Here is a 19,775-nt window from a genome sequence, read left to right as displayed (position 1 = left end):
GTGGGCAAAGGTGTCTCCTGCTCATAAACACGCCGCGTTTGCTCTGTTTCGGAGCCGCCGCTGCTCTTTCTACTGGTTTCTACTGGTTTCTACTGGGAACTGACGGAGGCTCGGTGGCTTTTGGCAAAAGCTCCCTGAAGCAGATGAAGTAACAGGATAAAGGAGGATTTGCTCATCGTGTCCTTTAATCTGAGGACACATCAGTAAATAATGAGCCTCCTTCGCCTCTCCAAGGAAGCGACTGATCCTCCAGGAGACGCCGCCGTCAGAGACGCCGCTGAGCCGCTCACGTCCTCCCAGGAACGGCCAGCAGGGACTTTGTGTCTTGGATGATTGAAAAAGCCTGAAAGCGAGCTGCTACTAGAGGGAGAGCTGACGGTAAATGAGAGCCACATGCTCCGTTTCCACCCACCGCCGACACAAACGCCAGGAGAAAACGCGTCACGCTGTGAAGAATGTCGGCGTGATTCTGTGAAAAGAATCTGGGCAGCACTAATCTGACATTAGGAGTTTAGCTAGTGAGGAAACAAACAGATCAAACCAAAGAGCAGAGCAGCAGGCCGCCGTCCCGGCTCCGATCAGGAGGGCAGAACCTTCCCAGGCCCAACAGACCCAGAGGAACCTCATCTGCACTGGTGCTGCTTTGGTTGCGTTCTGTTGGGTCCAGTTTCAGGCTGTTGGGGTTTGTTTTGAGTTTGAGATGAGATGCATCACGCTCAGCTCACGTTTCAGCCGCCTCCACACGCTGCTGCCGCCCATTCGCTCCCTTTCTCCTGCTCTAACAGGTACCAGACGCCGGAGTGTGACGCCGCTGCACGTTCTCAGCTCTCAGGCCTAGAAGATCCGTTCCAAGGCCGAGACCTGCCAGGTTGTATATGATCCAATCGCACCTTTGCTGCTGCTCCTGCGTGGCCTTCTCACACCTACAGTTAGACAACAGCTTATGCTAATCTGTGCTTTAGGTAGTCAGATGACCCAAAGCATGAACTAGTTTAAATCTTTGCTAGTCATCAGACCTGCTAATGCAGGAGCGAGCGCTGATGGCCGCCAGGCCCAGGTGACCACCCCGACACGCTCGCGTTCCTCTGCACACGTAGAACAACCAACAGGTGATTCCACATGCTGGGCTCAAACATTCCATCAGTTTGATGGTAAAGGACCAGAACGAAGGATTTGACTTGAAAAAGAAGCCCAAATCGCAGCTTGTGGCGTTGGCATGGCTGCACAGATCAGAGCGCAGAGGTCACGACCTCAGCGGCCCACGTTACTGTGTGTTTCCCCATCGTTTAGGGCTTCAGCGTAACTCTCATTTAACTCCCATCTGGTGCGTTTACACAGTCGAGAAGGACTCCTGACTGTGCAGCAGATGTGTGGCTCATTTTATAGAAGCTGTGAGGGTTGAGGCCGTACGGGGGGGTCGTTTATGTACTGCTGGGCTATTAAGCACCACAAAAGCAGGCGGTTACATGGGCTCCATGCAGAGCAGAGACCCAGCGCTCGTAGTTTGGCTCCTCTCAGATCCGTGAGAGCCGACCGGCGTGGATGAAGGGAGCTGGAGAAGCTGGAGCCTCAGCTGGTTCAGCAGCAGAACACCTGTCACAGATCTCCACCAAAGACCAGGAGGAGGAGGAGATCGGGGAGGCCTGAGTGAAGGAGAGGGACGTTAGCTAGCTTTGCAGCTGTGTTTGAAGTTTCCCTAGAAGAGACACAATTAGGAGGGGAAACGTTTGCACGGGTTCGGCCTCCCATTAAAGCCAAACATCTGGGCCATTAGAAAGAGCTACCAAGGTGTTTTGAGTTGTGTCATAAAAGTTAACAGGTCTGCGCAGCAAAACGCACACCTCTGTTCCGACTTCAAACCTCTGAGTTAACTTTAAACACTTAGCGGTGACCAAGTCAATCTTAAAATCCACCACAGGGACCCTTCACATGGCCGCGCTGGGAGAACCACCTCAGCTGTGGCAGCTCATGTTGTTTCTGATTTGTGCCAGGCTGCCCAGAAGGGAAGAAACTGGAATTCATTACAAGCTTGTTAGACGCCCTCACCACAGACATGGTGCACGCTATAAACTCACCGGCCCCCTCTGGTGGTGGGAGGTAAGTACAGCGTTATATTAATAAAGCTGATATTATGGTGATCATTAAGTTGAGGGGTGGGATTTAACTATATAAAAGAAAGAGACCACAAGCTTGTCTTTACAACTGTGAACAGCTTTAAAAATGAGCTTTAAAAAATCCCTTCCATCCTTTTCCAACTATTTACTAGAAGATAAAGGCACAAAGTCACGGAGTCCCACCACAACTCTGCCTGATATGTCCTCACACTTGTCTCATTTCATTTAATGAGGACATTCTGTGGCTCATACGCGTCAGCTTTAGAATGTAAAGGGGGGGGGGGGGGGGGGGGGGGGGCACAGGCCTGTTCTGTAGCCTCGCTCATCCCTGCACCTTCACATTAAAGGGTTTTCCCGGTGCTGCTCTCATACCGCTGTGCTTACGTCTAACTCTCCTCAGGTTTGCTGAACCGGACCCCAGTCACACTCTGGAGGAACGGGTGGTGCACTGGTACTTTGCCCAGCTGGATAACAACAGCAGCCACGACATAAACAAGAAGGAGCTCAAGCCCTTGAAGAGATACCTGAAGAAGAAAGCCAAACCCAAGAAATGTGCCCGCAAGTTCATCGACTACTGTGACCTGAACAAGGACAGGACCATCTCCCTGCAGGAGCTGAAGGGCTGCCTGGGTGTCAGCAAGGAGGGTGAGAGGAGACACTGCTGCACACCTCTGGATAACACCTGGCTCCTCCAGTCCTGTAGTAGTGGATCACATCTGCTGTCTGGCCTGGAAACTAACAGCAACATTCTAAAATCATGGTTTTCTATACTGAAGGTGAACTCAGTGACGAGCACTTAGTCTTGATTTTTCCTCATTTTGCAGGAAGCTCAACAACAAGTGGGACCCACAGGACAAGGCAAGGGCCCGGTTGTTCAGTGAGGTTAACGAATGTGCTTTTACTAACTGGCCGGTGACACTAACATGGAGCCAAGCAGTAAGTACGAGGAACTGATCCTGCATCGGTGCTGCTTCCTGAAGCCTTCTCGTCTTCATGATGCCTAACATAAGCAGCTGTGCGCAGCAGAACTGACCTCGCTGCAACAGAACATGTACAGTCGGCCATCTTTTCAACCCCCCATTATCGGACCCACCGGTCCTGCCGAGCGTCCGCCGGGCCTTTTGGCTGCCTCGCAGCGCTGAGCTCATTCATTTATCCTGGAGCGGCCCAGAAGGGCCATCACGTCAGACCTCTTGGACCCTGGCTACGCTGCCAGGACAAACAGCCCCCACAGGGCAGAGAAGACTTGGTGAGGTTTTATTTTCCCTGTTAGTCACTGAATATCATCTTCATCCCTGAGACGGCGGCGAAAGGCCTCAGCTCCTTACGCTGCCACTCAAACACGCTAAGCTAGCGTTAATTAGCCCGTAAAAACAGCACCTGGGCTCATTCAGGCTCCGTAGTCTCACAGAGAGCCTCGGCACGCAGCAGCACCGTCACCAGGGTCCTGCCGAGGGGGCGTGGAATGTGTGAGGAGCTGAGAAGCTCCTGGCACCAGGACAGAGGCCCGGAGCAGGGGGTGCAGGTGCCCCCGCCTCACGTCTCCTTCACCTCTGTGACGAAACGCCAAACGTGTTTGTTGGCGTTGACAAGTGTGTTCTTTATGCTCCCAATTGAGTTCAGAAACACAAACACGGGCCTGGATAAGTACAAACACATGCAGGTCCAGAACGCACCAACGTGCACGGGCATTTTTACCTCTGATTTATTGGGGGGGTTTTTTGGCTGCCATAAACTGCAGCTCTGCAGTCAGACCGAAAATAGTGGAAGTTGTTTTACTGCTGCAGAGCGTTCGGATCAGCTCTGCCGTATGTCGTCCCAGTTCGGCTTTGATGTGCTAAAGCTAAAGCTTTATTCACATGTGTGTGGACCACATCGCTACACACCTCCCAACCTTTACTGTTCCTACAGCGATGTAGGGCCAGGCCTTGCTGGGATTACAACCTGAAGGTTCAGAGGCTCAGTTCACCTGTGAAGCACGAATCCCGCAGGTGAGGCCTGCTGAGCCCGTTTATGTCGGGCTCCTCCCGGTTTCTCCCACCTGCGTCCATCATTAGGCAGGAATGAAGGCCAGACGTTATGAGGCAGGTCTGTCCTCCCTGAGCCAACAGCCATTACGCCACAACACTTGTGCTTTAATTAGTGGCACCCAACACAGCGCACGCACGTGCGCTCTGACAGGTAAATGCTCACGTCACCAGCACCATGACTGAAACACAAAAAAGCCAGGTGGCCAGGGAGAGGCCGGAGCTTTGGGTTGCTTCCAGGATTTAGTTGTTTTTATCATAATAGAACCCAAGTGAAAATGTACATTATTTTTTCAATGAAGCGAACTAGCAACATCAGAAAAAATGAAAAGGCTTTTGGATCTAAATGCAAGACTAAGGTGATACATACCTCATCTCAATTTAGAGCTAGTTTTGTATTTGGGTTTTTTCAACATTAGTTAAGTGATGAAATGAATAAAAATGACTACTTGCTGCCGCCTGGTGGTCGCTGCGTGGAACTGCAGCGTGCAGGACACATACGGCTCCTGGTTTAAAAAGATATTTTACTCATTTAAAAGTCTAATTTAAACTGGGTTATGCTTTTGTTCACAGCAGGTCGTCCAGTGTGAGAAGGGAAGGATCCCGAAGCTAAAGAGAGAGCAGAGAAAGGGCATCTGCACGCTGGCTGACAGGAAAGAGAAAGTTGGAGCAAAACATCGAGAAGATCCTGAGTTTGGTTTTTAAAGGAAAACAAAGTAGCGCCAAAATATTTGCACTTTCTCCTCCCCATGTTTTATTTGCTGTGCATTTTTTTCCTCTTGAAGCGGCTGTAAAGGACCTAACTGTAAAGACTCATCACTGGACGGCGTGTTGGTTACCACAGTTCTCCCCAGTTTCTTCTGCAGTTGTCATTTATTCTCCGATAACAACAACAGGCACTAACACTTGGGCTGTTTTATCAGCTGACATATTCCCCCAGCATCTAGCACAAGAGAGGGTGGTACCGCACCAAAGAGGGGCCCAAACATTGAACAGGAGGTCCTGGTAACATGCAGCACCTATTAAACTGTGACCGTGATGCGACTTTATCAGCACCTGATTAGCTGGACCACCACTTGCACTGTGCACAACTTTCTACACACATTAACATTTTGTCTTCAGAATCAGATTTTTGTGGGAAAGAATGTCCAAACTTTGTTGTCTGCTATTCGTTTAGGACATTTTAGGAAAGTCAAGTTCCACCCAAAACCTTTGTGAGAACTTTATGTTGTATGTATTCTGAAATTTTCTACTTTTTTAATAAAGTTTGTGCTAACAAAATCATATCAATAAAGACTTGTGAAGACCTGCAGGCATGTACCTGAGCAGCAGCTACACATCCCATAATCCACTGCCTCAGCTTCTACATCTGCTTTAGATGGTTTGGATACGCTGTTAATTAATTGCGCAACATGTCAAACATCCCAAAATAACCCGGAGACGTTGGCAACGTTAGCGAGATCTTCTCACATCTGCTCACCAACACGTAGAAACCACAGATATTTGTGCAGAAATACCACAGGGGGGGGGCATCAGGTACAACCAGGGGCGGAGTGGTGTTCTCACCACTGAGGGGGGATCCTGGGATCCTGGGATCCTGCCAGTCTAGTTCCAGACAAAGGCCCCCCAGGCACAAAGCAAAGCACCCGTTGTGGCCTAAAGGGGCAACAGTTGGATCAAGTGTGGAGGATCAACTGTTAATGATCAAGTGTGGAGGATCAACTGTTAATGATCAAGTGTGGAGGATCAACTGTTAATGATCAAGTGTGGAGGATCAACTCACTCAAAACTACAAGAACAAACTTCTCTTTGTAACTTATTTTCTCATCTTTGATAGAAATGTTACGTTTCACTGTTGCCATGTGGAACACTTTCCTGGGAGGCACGCACGCACGCACGCACACACACGCACGCACACACACACGCACGCACGCACACACACACACGCACGCACGCACACACACACGCACGCACACACACACGCACGCACACACACACACGCACACAATGATGGTTCATCTGTATCCACTATGAGGCAGCTGCAGCTGCTCGGGGACATGTGTGCGTGTGTGTGTGTGTGTGTGTGTGTGTGCGTGTGTGTGTGTGTGTGTGTGTGTGTGTGCATGTGTGTGTGTGTGGTGTGTGTGTGTGTGTGTGTTCCACATCAGGTGTCCATCATCGAGGCCCGTCCTCAATGGTTCACCAGCTAACCGGAACACTAGAGGCCAGGATGACCTCATAGCTCCGCCCACCATGACCACGGTCCTCAGGTCCGCAGGTTCTGCTGGTGATGACTCTCTCACTTAAAAACATTACAGGTCATTAGAGGGGCCATTAGCTTGAGGGGGCTGAACATTAGCAGTGGGGGGCCATTTGGGCCTGATGCCCCCTCCGTCTGCAGCAGCACCTGCACAGGGTCAGAGGGTTCCCTGCTAGGAGGCCAGGGCTCAGGGGTCAGAGGTCATGGACCAGACAGGCTAATTGGAAGCTCAGCTGCAGTACGAGACGCCAACATTTCTTCCTTCTCTGTGCAGTCAGTCTCTGAAACAGGAGCTTTGGTCCAGAAACTGTCTGGTTTTAGATGTTTCTGCACAGCGGAACTGGGTCTTGTGGAAAAGCTCCACACGGTTGGAGCCCGTTGTTGCCTAGCAACAAGAAAAGTTATTACAACCCTACATTTTCTTTAAGTAAATAATCAGACAGAATTTGATAGAACATCCCAAAATAAGGAGCAATCGTTTCTTTAGAATTAAACTTGGTGTCGTCCTGCGAAAGAATCAGATCCTGGATCAGTCGGGCTGGTTGTCATGGCAACCACAGCTGTTCTATACAACCACTGGGTCGGACCGGCCCAGATTCACCAGCTGGGTGTGACTTCAGCACTGGACACCACTCACGTCTACAGCTGGGTGTGTGTGTGTGTGTGTGGGGGGGGGGATGTAGAGTTCCCAGTAGCGGAGTGTGTGCTGTCACATCTGAGAGGGATGAAGTGGATCTTCTCAGGGACGGAGGTGAGATCTTCAACTACACATTTCTGTGTTGTGGCTGACTGGATGAAAGTGGAATCTTCTCTGGGGAGACTCTGGGCCCCTCTAGAACATTTAGAACCTGACAACACAGCAGCCGTTTGTTGGAGTTTCATTTAAAGGTCTGAGCTGTCGGAGAATGTTGTTGACGCTCCTCACAGGGAAGCTCCTGCTGATGCACTTGAGGTTAGAGAGAAAGGCAGCAGCACCCTGAAGGGTTCTGGGTCTAAACCGGCTTTTCTGCTCCCACTGAGGCGCCTGGCAGGAGCGACGGCGCTCCGCCGCCACGGTTACTCCTCCGTGCCAGGGTGTGAAATTCCTCTCGTTCCTGCCAACCGTGACCTTTAACAAAGGCCAGAGGGAGGCTGGTAGTTGGAGAACTTGCGCTCGTGAGCGGTCATTGGTTAACGAGTAATGCTGAGCGTGTCTGATGTTCCAGAGGCGTCCGACGGCCACGCTGGTGACCTGCGTCCTGGCGGCATCGCTGGGCTCCCTGCAGATCGGATACCACACCGGTAACGTCAACGCTCCAGCCAGGGTGAGCCGGGCAGAAGAGCTGAGGGAGGAAATGACCCTCATCCTGCAGTTGGTTGCGTGTGGATAAACACTGGACCCCAACCATTCAGACCATTAAAACCAGTATCTCGCCTCGTTCTCATGTTCCACTCCCGTGGCTCATGTGTTTTCTTTCTATGATCTTTGAGGTCATTGAGGAGTTTTTGAACCACACCTGGAGATCCAGACACAACCAGTCGATGCCAGATCCCAGCCTGACTCTGCTGTGGTCGCTATCTGTCAGTAGCAAAGACTTTGGAGCCTTACTGGGATCTCTAGGAGTCAAATATCTGGCAGATTATTATGGAAGGTAAAACAATCTCATGCTATCATCTTTAGAACTGTTCCTTTGTAAATTCTTCCCATTCCTGCCCTTCCGACCTGTCCAGGCGGAACTCCATCCTCATAGCGAACGGGCTCTCTGTTCTGGGAGCATGTTTGATGTCGGCCTCCAAAGTCACCAAATCCTTTGAGATCCTCATCCTGGGCCGATTGGTTTTTGGTGTGTTCTGTGGCCTGGCGATGAGCCTCAACCCTCTCTACATCCTGGAAGTGTCCCCCACCAGCCTGAGAGGGGCCTTTGCTGCTCTCAACCAGGTGGCATGTGCCACAGGCATCTTCCTGGGAATGGTGAGTGTCTCTCATCCTCCCAATGGCCCTAAACTCCTCCGTGAGTGGAGGACTGTAAACACGTTTGGGCTGGCCTTTAATCAACACCAGGAGTTATTTTGGGCTGAGATAAACCTCTTCAGAAGGTACCTGGCAGAAGATCACCAAGAAGGTCCCATCAAACTAGGCTTTGTCTGTCTGCTGCAGGTAGCTGGTCAGGAAATGGTGCTGGGAACAGAGCGTCACTGGGCGCTGATGCTTTCCCTGTCCCTCATCCCAGCCTTCACACAGTACCTGCTCCTGCCCCTCTGTCCCAAGAGTCCACGATACCTGCTCCTCACTAAGGCAGAGGAGAGCAAAGCAGCAGCAGGTGGGCCTCAGCCAGGATTCTCATGCCACCATATCAGCTTCTAGATTGGTGGGTGACTTCCCAGAGTGAGGGAACCTTCTTCAAGATGATGTTCTAACCCGGCAGCGCTGCAGCGGCTGAGGGGTGATGCAGAAAAGGTCTTGGCTGAGCTGGCGGAGATGAAGGAGGAGGCGGCCCGCACTCTGACCAGGGTCAACCTTCACCACTTCTTCAAGAGGTCTGGTTACAAAGAGCCAATCATCATCGTCCTGGGCATCAACCTGGGCAGCCAGCTGTCTGGATTCACTGCCGTGAGTCCACGTCCGTCATCAGGCCGCCTCATTTCTGCCACACTCCCGAAAAAAGGTTGTTGTGTTTGCAGATCATCAACTATTCCACCAGGATGTTTGAGGCTAGGTTTGCTGAAGCCAAGAACCTGACCCTGGGTGTGGGGGCTGTGAACGTGGCCTTCACTTTGGTGGCGGTGAGTGCTCGATTAATCAGCCAGCCATCAGAAGTGTTTCCCCGAGTCATGATGGCAGGATAATGGAGGTGTGTGACATGTAGTGTTTAGAACTTGCAGACTTGTTTTCTGTTATTCCAGTTCTTCCTGATGGAGCGGGCGGGAAGGAGGTGGCTGCTCCTCGCAGGCTTCATCTCTGTGGCCACGTGCAACCTTCTCCTGACAACAGTGGATTCTGTCCTGGTGAGTTGGTCCTGGTGCCACTAAAGCCAGTCTCCTCCAAAGCCTGGCTGACGATGGTGTCTCGCTACCCGGCAGCACCTGGTTCCAGAGCTGCGCAGCCTGCAGGTGCTGCTGGTCTGCTGCTTGGTCTCAGCCTACGAGTTGGGCCCCGGGCCGATCTCCTGGTTCATCGCAGCAGAGCTGTTTGACCAGCCTGGCAGACCGACGGCCATGGCCTTCACGAGCATGCTCCACTGGGGAGGGCAGTGTCTCCTGGCGCTGCTCTTCCCGCCATTACTGGTGGGATTGTATTTGTGAGCGCCGCTGCTTCCTCAGGTTCTGCTGTGCCTTAATCTTCCTTCAAACCCTTCAAGTAACAGCTGACATGTTTGTGCTGTCCACACAGGAAATGTGCGGCAGGTACATTTACCTGCTCTTCATGACGGCAGCTCTCTCTGCCTTCGCCTTCACCTGGGTTCACCTGCCTGAGACAAAAGGTCGCACCTTTGACCAAATCGCAGAGGAATTCAGAGGTGCTGAGGGAATTCCTCTGCAGGATAAGACTGGATTCAACACGTTTTCCTGAGCAACCTGAATCAAATATGTCTGTTAACCAGACCCGTCAGGACCAGTAGAAGTTCCATCATTTTAACATAATTGAAGAATCAACCAAAAACAGCATCCCGACCAAAAGCTGGAACATTGTAGTGCTGCTAAATTTGAGCAGAACCGTTGCAGAGGTTACAACACAAAGGTACTTATGAGGTGTTTACTGTAGTGTTTGGGTTTAGTAAGCTTCATCAGGTCTCCATATGGGAGGCTGCGTTGTGTGATGTTTCATCTTTTAACCATCATTCATGTAGGAGTCCTGCTGTGAGACAAGGTTACCTGCAATAAAACTCAGTTCTTTTAAATAGTTTGAGCTTTTTTACAACCGTGTTCAAATTTCTCTCAGCCGTTAGCTCATTCCTGCTGTAACACGTTTAGAAATCAACGAAAAATAAAATGAAGCTTCTGCCCCCTGCTGGACAACCGCCACAGCATATAAAACAAATCTGCGTTGATTTTCAATTGAGCAAGAAATTTGCTCAATCTAGGTAAGTTGAAGGAGCAAAATCAAACAATATGATGTTTAAGATTCACCTACTGTTCCAACATAGCAGTATAAACAGAATAAAACATGAAAGGATGAATTCAAAGACACATTTCTCAGGATGACTCAGAAGTCCCGTGTTAGTGTGAACACTAGAGGGCGCTAAGCCACCAGCTTCACATGTATCAGAACACTCAACACTAGTGACACAGACCCGCTACAGGTCTGACTGGTCTGCTGTGGTACCAGAGAAGCCCTGCAGACACGGCTATGAAGCTGGTTGGATATTTGAATTACCAAGAAGTCACCATGGAAGAAGAATACAAGCAGAACTTTAACCTGTCTGGAGATTTGAGCGGCACTAAAGCCAAGAATGGATCTCTAATGATTCACATAACAGGACGGGAGGAAGGAGCAGTTTACTACTGTGGAGCAAGTGAAGCACACTGATAAAGATCCCTCTAAGACTCTACAGAAACTGAATCAGCTCACACATACACACACACACACACACACACACACACACACACACACACACACACACACACACACACACACCACACACCTTCACGTGAATAAAGAAGCTTTTCCAAGACCAGACCTTCACTCATGTCCTCAAAGAGCTCACACATATAATCAGTGTGGTAGAATCTCAAGATCAAGTTCTACCTAAAGGTGGTTGAGGAGGTGTTTTCAGCCAGAGCAGAGCCGCCCCCTCCTCTCAGACCCCCCCTGCTCATCAGAATCACCACCACTGAGACGTTCTTGCCTACTGGGGCTAAACTGGCACACAAGAGTCTTCTTGAGCCAGCCAACATGATCTTCATGCTTCTGGTAGTTTGCAGCCTTTATTTGTCTGCAGCTCAGGGTAAGAAGGTGAGACCAAAGAACAGAGGCTGCACAGCTACCGTGGCCATAACCTCTTCTGCTCTTCTCCTCACAGCTGCTGCCGACGACAAAAGTGTCCGTCAAACACCTCCGTCCATCACAAAGAGAGAAGGAGATGCTCTTGTCAGTGGGATCAACTGTTCACACCAAGTTTCCAGCTTCCAGGTGATACTCTGGTACAAACAAGATGAGAGCAGGGCTCTGAAGCTCCTGGGATATCTGTACACCAACAACCAAAACGTGGAGGAGGACGTGAAAGAGAAGATAAGCTTTGATGGAGATGGACGTTCAGGTTCCAGCCTCAGCATTGCTGCTGTTGGGCTGAAAGACAGTGGGGTTTATTTCTGTGCTGCTAGTCTCCACAGTGCTGCAGGTTCCCCTCAAGACAACACACAAACCCCAGCCGTCAGCCCCAGGAGGGAGCTGTTCAAACTTCCTCGACCCCTTTTTACAACAAGCCTCTCATCAATTTTCACTCCCATAAAGTCTTGAAAAGGTGTCTCAGCTGTGGCTGCGACGTTTGAATAAAAGATCTGGTCCCTTTTCTCCTGGTCTCAGACCTTCCTCCTACGATCCAGCTGACGGAGGAGGCTGAACACACCCTCCAGCGTTTGAACATTTAAGAGCTCTTTAGATCTCTAAGATACAGGATTGCTCACTAAAAGCCTCATCTTTGATGCTTTCATGTCTCCACATCACTTCCGCTTCCTCCCCTGATCAGCAGCAGAGTCTCCAGCAGGTCTCACATTCACCATGAAGCCGTCTAACATCTTCATCTCCGTCAGCTCCATCATCACCGTCTTCTGCTCCGAAGGTTTGTGGTTGCTCAGCTATTTACTGTGGTGCCATCTGGACCTGACCTTCAAAGAGAGCTTTCAGCAGCTCTTTTCTCACTCATTTAATCCTAATCCATCGTCTGAGGGTCACACATACAGAATATGGTTCATCTGTCTGCAGGGGTTCACCTCAGTAAAGATAATCAGGTTTCTCAGACTCCAGCGGAAGTGCTGACGAGACCAAACGTTCAAGTCAACCTGAGCTTCACACACACGATCCAGAACTATGACACGATTCTCTGGTACCAGCGCCCAGCAGGAGACACTGGCCTAAAGCTGATCGGGTACGTGGCTTATAAAACCCCCACCGTTGAATCGGCATTTAAGGAAGCCTTTGCTGTGAGTGGAGATGGAGAGAAAGCAGCTCATCTCCACATCCTGGGACACCCTGAAGACAGCACAGAATATTACGGAGCTGCAAGTGTGCACAGTTGGCAAGAAAGAGACTCCGTCATACAAAAAGCCCCAGAACAACAGGAGATAAAGTGCACGCCAACAGGAAACAGCTGGAAACGTGCGGCACAGTAGCAACTGGCGGTTTGGGGGACGGGAGCCGATCCCAAGAGCCAGGGGACATCCTCACGGGTCCAGCCGGGTTAACCAGGTTAACATACGGGAAGGGGGGGGGGCAAACAAAATAGGAACACACTTACTGAAAAAAGACCTGTGATTACAGGAACCTCGTGCACAAAGAAACAGAATTAAGGAATGAAACGTTTACTGGGTTCATTAGAAAGTTATGGTTCAAGATTTGTGTCAACTAATTCGTCCTAACTGATTGATTCATTCTTTTCTTTTCGAACAAGCCAAAGAAATCTTGTTATTATTGGGGGTGTTTAATATTCACGCCCTAAATAAACCAAAGAAAACACTAAATCTTCACATCGTTTTCAAAGAATAGAAGCTCATTAATTCCAGTTCTGAGGACGTCAGGAGGAGCCAAAGTCAAGTGGAAGCAGACGAAGATGCCGTCTCTTTTCACTGATGTGTATCTTCTAACGTCCGTTTCCTCTTTACACCCGGGTCACGTGACTGAAGGCGTCTCCACAAACCAGCACACAAACGTCTCCTCTGGTTCGTGTCGTCTGAAACGGTTCAGGATGAGCCGCCTTCTACTTTTCTGCTGCTTTACATGTGAGAAACTGGGGGAAAGATCCATGGAAAGTAGATTTCTCCACAGCAGGTGTGAATGATTTCTTCTTTTTCCCCACACAGGTGTTTGTCTGGGTGTGGACGTCCGTCAGTCTGTCTCTGATCTGCTCACTAAACCTGGAGACAAAGTGCAGATTTTCTGCAGCCATGATAAAACTGACTACAGGGTGATGCTGTGGTACCAGAGAAGCCCTGCAGACACGGCTATGAAGCTGGTTGGATATTTGAATTACCAAGCAGTCACCATGGAAGAAGAATACAAGCAGAACTTTAACCTGTCTGGAGATTTGAGCGGCACTAAAGCCAAGAATGGATCTCTAATGATTCACATAACAGGACGGGAGGAAGGAGCAGTTTACTACTGTGGAGCAAGAGAAGCACACTGATAAAGATCCCTCTAAGACTCTACAGAAACTGAATCAGCTGTCTCTCACACACACACACACACACACACACACACACACACACACACACACCTTCGCGTGAATAAAGAAGCTTTTCCAAGACCAGACCTTCACTCATGTCCTCAAAGAGCTCACATATGATAATTAGTGTGGTAGAATCTCAAGATCAAGTTCTACCTAAAGGTGGTTGAGGAGGTGTTTTCAGCCAGAGCAGAGCCGCCCCCTCCTCTCAGACCCCCCCTGCTCATCAGAATCACCACCACTGAGACGTTCTTGCCTACTGGGGCTAAACTGGCACACAAGAGTCTTCTTGAGCCAGCCAACATGATCTTCATGCTTCTGGTAGTTTGCAGCCTTTATTTGTCTGCAGCTCAGGGTAAGAAGGTGAGACCAAAGAACAGAGGCTGCACAGCTACCGTGGCCATAACCTCTTCTGCTCTTCTCCTCACAGCTGCTGCCGACGACAAAAGTGTCCGTCAAACACCTCCGTCCATCACAAAGAGAGAAGGAGATGCTCTTGTCAGTGGGATCAACTGTTCACACCAAGTTTCCAGCTTCCAGGTGATACTCTGGTACAAACAAGATGAGAGCAGGGCTCTGAAGCTCCTGGGATATCTGTACACCAACAACCAAAACGTGGAGGAGGACGTGAAAGAGAAGATAAGCTTTGATGGAGATGGACGTTCAGGTTCCAGCCTCAGCATTGCTGCTGTTGGGCTGAAAGACAGTGGGGTTTATTTCTGTGCTGCTAGTCTCCACAGTGCTGCAGGTTCCCCTCAAGACAACACACAAACCCCAGCCGTCAGCCCCAGGAGGGAAGAACCTTTTCACTCTGAGGCCACGAAGATGGGCGGAGGAATTAACACCACCCACCTTGTGACATGGAGGCTTGACTCAAGGAGGACATTGGAAATGTTCACACCAGCCTGAAGGAGCAACAGCCTCATGTTCTTATTGTGATAGACTCCTGCAAATGAGCAGCATGATCCTTTTATTCCTGTTCATCACTCTAGATTCTCTTCTAGCTTCAGGTAAAGGAAACTAAATGTTGCACATTCTAACCTGGTTGGTGAGCAGCTGATTTTCTCTGTTTGTGTATCAGTTCATCTTTTCTGTCATCGTTTCTTCTGCGGTTCAACAGGCTCCTCTCTCAGTGACCAAGTCCACCAGAGTCCAGCAGACATTTACCATCAACCTAGAGGAACAGCCAAGATAAACTGTTCACACAGTATTGAGACCTACGACCGAATCTTCTGGTACAAGAAGTCCAACCTGGAGCTTCAGTTATTGGGATACATGTTTCTCAACGAACCAAACGTGGAGAAAGGAAGTGGCGTGACCATAGAAGGAGACGCCAACAAAAACAAAATCTGCACGTTAATAATTGAGGGTCTGAGTGTGAACAGCAGTGGGGTTTATTTCTGTGCTGCTAGTCTCCACAGTGCTGCACCAGCCTGAAGCTCAGTGCAGAAATCTACCAGCATGTCCACAAGAAGCCCTCAGAGGAGAGTTCAGGTCTCAGGGGTGGAGAAGAGAAGCTGCTGCCTCACACATCCTACAGGACAGGATCACGGCAAAACCTTCATTTCTCACTAGGATACAAACATTTTAACACAATCTGGGAATATTTCTTATCATTTGATGGAGTGAGAAGCACCTTCAAGAAATGATCATCTCTTCTTTCCAGAAGGTGGCGCTAAACTCCAGAAGTTCCAGCTTTTTATTACCACAAAGACGCAGCTGTCAGTTGGAGCCTTCATGCAGGTCTGACAGGAGATCCTCCAGCAAACGTGGCCCGCTGCTCAGTGTGTCTTTTACATTGGTCCAAAAATAACAGCAGGTGTGCAGATTTTTGCACAACTCAACCATTTTCTTAGATTTGGTCATTTTCTGAGTATTGAAGTCCAACAAAGTCCTCTTGCAACCCTAAGAAGACCTGGAGACCAAGTCCAGTTGGTCTGAGGCCTCCTTAATGTTCCGGTCTCAAAAGCCCTCCAGAGGCGGCGCTCCCAAAGGCCGCCGACTCGTGAAGCAGAGGAGGAGTCTTTCACGGAACATCTCAGGAGATCTGAGTGCAAACACAGCCAGGAGCAGCTCCTTGTTGATCCTCCACCTGATCGCAGGGCATCAGTGCAGCCAGTGATCTGCTCCTTTACACCACAACTCTGATGGTTCTCAGTAGAACCCTGAGAGTCCCTCCCTCCCCGTCACCAGCTACAATCCACATCTCATTTCAGAACTCCTCTCAGCGTCGGTGAGGCCTTCAGGGACCAGAAGAATCTCAATTCACAGGAAATGTTTCCAGTTCAGGAAGACAAAAGGATCTCTTTGATTCTTTTGTTTCTGACAGGTTCGTTGCTCATTAACTGTCTATTGTCATATTTCATCAGCACTTGAAGGTGTTCCGAATAATATGGTCTGCTTATTTCTGCTCTCTGCTCAGGTGTTTGTCTGGGTGTGGACGTCCGTCAGTCTGTCTCTGATCTGCTCACTAAACCTGGAGACAAAGTGCAGATTTTCTGCAGCCATGATAAAACTGACTACAGGGTGATGCTGTGGTACCAGAGAAGCCCTGCAGACACGGCTATGAAGCTGGTTGGATATTTGAATGTTGGAGACGTCACCATGGAAGAAGAATACAAGCAGAACTTTAACCTGTCTGGAGATTTGAGCGGCACTAAAGCCAAGAATGGATCTCTAATGATTCACATAACAGGACGGGAGGAAGGAGCAGTTTACTACTGTGGAGCAAGTGAAGCACACTGATAAAGATCCCTCTAAGACTCTACAGAAACTGAATCAGCTGTCTCACACACACACACACACACACACACACACACACACACACACACACACACACACACACACACGCAAGATGGGCGGAGGAATTAACACCACCCACCTTGTGACATGGAGGCTTGACTCAAGGAGGACATTGGAAATGTTCACACCAGCCTGAAGGAGCAACAGCCTCATGTTCTTATTGTGATACACTCCTGCAAATGAGCAGCATGATCCTTTTATTCCTGTTCATCACTCTAGATTCTCTTCTAGCTTCAGGTAAAGGAAACTAAATGTTGCACATTCTAACCTGGTTGGTGAGCAGCTGATTTTCTCTGTTTGTGTATCAGTTCATCTTTTCTGTCATCGTTTCTTCTGCGGTTCAACAGGCTCCTCTCTCAGTGACCAAGTCCACCAGAGTCCAGCAGACATTTACCATCAACCTAGAGGAACAGCCAAGATAAACTGTTCACACAGTATTGAGACCTACGACCGAATCTTCTGGTACAAGAAGTCCAACCTGGAGCTTCAGTTATTGGGAAACATGTATATCAACGAACCAAACGTGGAGAAGAGAGAAAGGTGGCGTGACCATAGAAGGAGACGCCAACAAAAACAAAACCTGCACGTTAATAATTGAGGGTCTGAGTGTGAACAGCAGTGGGGTTTATTTCTGTGCTGCTAGTCTCCACAGTGCTGCAGGTTCCCCTCAAGACAACACAAAATCACCCCAATCTTCACCTCCCTAAACACCTGCTGGGAGCTGCATCCTCAGATCAGTGACAGCTGAGACTTTAAACACTCAGACTGTCCAAATATGATATAATATAACCTTCCTTCAGTTTAGCTGATAAACTGTGACGTCACAATAGAAATCTTGCAGCCTTAGAGATGAAAATATTAATTTTCACTCCTTCCAACAGCAAAACAAACATTCACACCATTCCAGGAGACCCAGTGACTCATCACCATGTGATCCAGCAGACAAAGGGGAGACACCTCAACAGAAACTAGGTGAACGACCCGACCAACGACCCTGCTAACGACTCTCAGGTGACCACCCAGATCATTAGCATGCAAATGGTCCACAGGGGCTATATATTTTCAAGCTCTCTCCCCAGCGATTTCAGAACTGAAGAAGCCTTCTGGATAGAAGGCGAAACGTCTTCAAGAGAAGAAACCCAGTCCAGTTGACAGAGAAAACTACCTTGGACTCTATGGGAGTCCAATTGCCTCTGACTGTTGACCATTTAGGGCCTAAGACAGTCATCAGGACTTGTTGTGTTTCTGCCCCATTTGTATGGTAACTTCTCATTAACTCATTTATTCCCTCTATACAAGCTTCGACGTCTGCGCGGCTTAGGAATTTCAGCACAAGCTTTTTTACAATCCTCTGGTGTCCAGGTCCTGTAGACAAACATTGTAGGGGGTTGAAGTCCTACACCACTATTTGGATTGGTGACTTCTGTCATTGGAAAAACATCTTCGACACCAGGTTTTGGTTCTGCTACTGTGATGAATGAATCGCCATAGCCTATTGGGGGTCCTGGACTGAACGCCCCAGGAATATGTCTACTCCAATTCATATTACTCATGTCATATTGTGAACGTGTACACCTAATTGAGGTGTGTTATGTCCTTCTTGGAAGAAAGGATTATGACTGACTCCTCCTTCTGCCCCCTGAGGGCTGTTAGTCATAGAACTATGTGGTGTGGGTGCAGGTGGTTCCTGTGCAGGTACGTTTACCATTCTGTGTATTTGCCCGGAGACACCCATCTCATCATCTTCAGGTCTGACATAGGCGGATAACGATGGGTATTTAGATTGAGGAGGACTAAAATAAGGTGGTGGTCCTTCCTCCACTTTTTCTTTTAATTTCTTGCCTTTATTGTGACCTTCTCATCTTTGAACAGATTCATCGTACCAGACTTTGGCACAATGGAGGCCATATTTATCCTCTTTTGGGGGGATCAGATTCTGCCGTTTCTTTTATTTCTTTCATCAGGGCCCTTAATTTCTCAGACTTCCATACTTCCTTTTAAAATCCTTCGTTGGTACTTGTCAGGCTTCTACCTCAATGAGGCGGACAAGTCTTGCCTCTGCTTCCAACTCAGGAGGATAGTATAGGATCCCCACGACAATTTTGTCGAGACCCCTGATGGGTCTTGGTTTCCGAATGAACCACAGTCAATTGCGGGAATGCTCCTTACCCCTCTGTGTCGTTGTTTCACCAGAATATGGTTCGGTGTCCGTCACTGGAGGACTTCTCGTCTCAGGAGGCCGCCGACCGGCCTCGTGCCGAATTCACGACCGAGGTCTTTGATGCAGAACCGCCGTTGATGGGTTCTGGCTGTACACAGTCTTCGGTGTTCGGCGTCCTGCTGACGAGATTACCTCACAGATTGGGCTCCGGCTCGAAGGACCAAATTATGTTAGAGTTGAAACAGAGCAACCCAGCAAAACCCTGCATGAATCAACAAAAGACACAGACACACGGGTGACCTTGCAAGGGAGAACGAGCAGCAGTTCACTCTGGAACACCCTCCGTCGTTCTGCTGCTCCTCTGCAAACCCCCTTCCTTTATTCACATCAGCTTGTTATCTTTGTGGTATTTCACCCCCTCCCTAGACGCTTTGAAGGTTTCAGATAACAATCTCACAGTAAATCTGGTGCTCTGGACAAGTGTATTAAATCAAGAGAAGTGAAAAACACTCTGATTCTTCTTCATCTACTTAGGTGCTAAACATACAAATGCATTTAAACGATACTAATAGAATAATTATTCTCACACTGTCCACCTCCCAGTTTCAGGCAGTGTGTTTTTCATTGGTTTAAAATCTCGTAAAGATTGTCGAGGTGAACAACGTCTGTGTCTTCATCGGACCTTCACCAGAACCTCTCTTCAGTCTTTTTCATAACAAATTCTCCTGTCTGCTCAGCTTCCATTTTTTTGTGTTTCCTCCATCCGAAAAAGTGGCACATTTTAGTAAATGCAGACTTTTTGGTCTTTTGGGTCTGCTGAGATGTCTGCGGGTCTTCGTAAGCGCTCGCTTTCTGCTCGTTCTCTGTCCTTGGTTTGTTTTTGCGATGCTTCTTCCGTCCCTCCTCTCCGTCAGCAGCTCCGAGGCATCGTTTCCTTCCTGCGCTCTATAATCTTTACTATGCCTCTTCTTCTTGTCATTCTGAGGCTCTAGTTCACTATCACTGATCTTACCATCAGTCTTCTCAGGGTCCTTGTTGAGGGATTTTTTGACC

General features: G+C 49.0%; 2 protein-coding genes and 2 long non-coding RNA genes across 7 annotated transcripts in view; all 4 read left to right on the top strand.

Moving 5' to 3' along the window:
- The window catches only part of smoc1 (SPARC related modular calcium binding 1), a 19,149-nt gene extending 13,700 nt beyond the window's left edge, over positions 1–5,449 (top strand). For 3 of the 4 annotated variants that reach the window (XM_057058421.1, XM_057058424.1, XM_057058423.1), the window contains 5 exons: positions 786–868; positions 1,992–2,097; positions 2,515–2,759; positions 2,939–2,972; positions 4,715–5,449. In XM_057058421.1, the coding sequence (XP_056914401.1) occupies positions 786–868; positions 1,992–2,097; positions 2,515–2,759; positions 2,939–2,972; positions 4,715–4,754 (508 nt within the window). In that variant the 3' untranslated portion in view covers positions 4,755–5,449. The remainder of the gene's footprint in view (positions 1–785; positions 869–1,991; positions 2,098–2,514; positions 2,760–2,938; positions 2,973–4,714) is intronic. The other variant, XM_057058422.1, reaches the window with a different exon arrangement.
- A 1,170-nt stretch (positions 5,450–6,619) lies between these two features.
- Positions 6,620–10,279, top strand: LOC130539807 (solute carrier family 2, facilitated glucose transporter member 1). Its single transcript, XM_057058425.1, has 9 exons — positions 6,620–7,705; positions 7,872–8,032; positions 8,112–8,352; positions 8,539–8,701; positions 8,807–8,991; positions 9,063–9,164; positions 9,285–9,386; positions 9,462–9,665; positions 9,772–10,279. The coding sequence occupies exons 1-9, from the start codon at positions 7,598–7,600 to the stop codon at positions 9,949–9,951; spliced, it is 1,446 nt and encodes a 481-aa protein (XP_056914405.1). The 5' UTR covers positions 6,620–7,597; the 3' UTR covers positions 9,952–10,279.
- Positions 10,280–10,686: 407 nt separating this feature from the next.
- Positions 10,687–12,672, top strand: LOC130539821 (uncharacterized). The gene is made up of 3 exons (XR_008954226.1): positions 10,687–11,326; positions 11,402–12,160; positions 12,304–12,672. It is a non-coding gene; the product is annotated as an uncharacterized LOC130539821 (long non-coding RNA).
- Positions 12,673–13,722: 1,050 nt separating this feature from the next.
- Positions 13,723–15,132, top strand: LOC130539822 (uncharacterized). Its single transcript, XR_008954227.1, has 3 exons — positions 13,723–14,114; positions 14,190–14,769; positions 14,880–15,132. It is a non-coding gene; the product is annotated as an uncharacterized LOC130539822 (long non-coding RNA).
- The last annotated feature ends 4,643 nt before the right edge of the window (positions 15,133–19,775 follow it).

Source organism: Takifugu flavidus, chromosome 16 (assembly GCF_003711565.1).
Source record: "Takifugu flavidus isolate HTHZ2018 chromosome 16, ASM371156v2, whole genome shotgun sequence".
In the NCBI taxonomy this organism is placed as follows: Eukaryota; Metazoa; Chordata; class Actinopteri; order Tetraodontiformes; family Tetraodontidae; genus Takifugu; species Takifugu flavidus.
The sequence above is the reverse complement of the archived record's forward strand: the minus strand, read 5'-3'. Positions and strand labels throughout refer to the sequence as shown.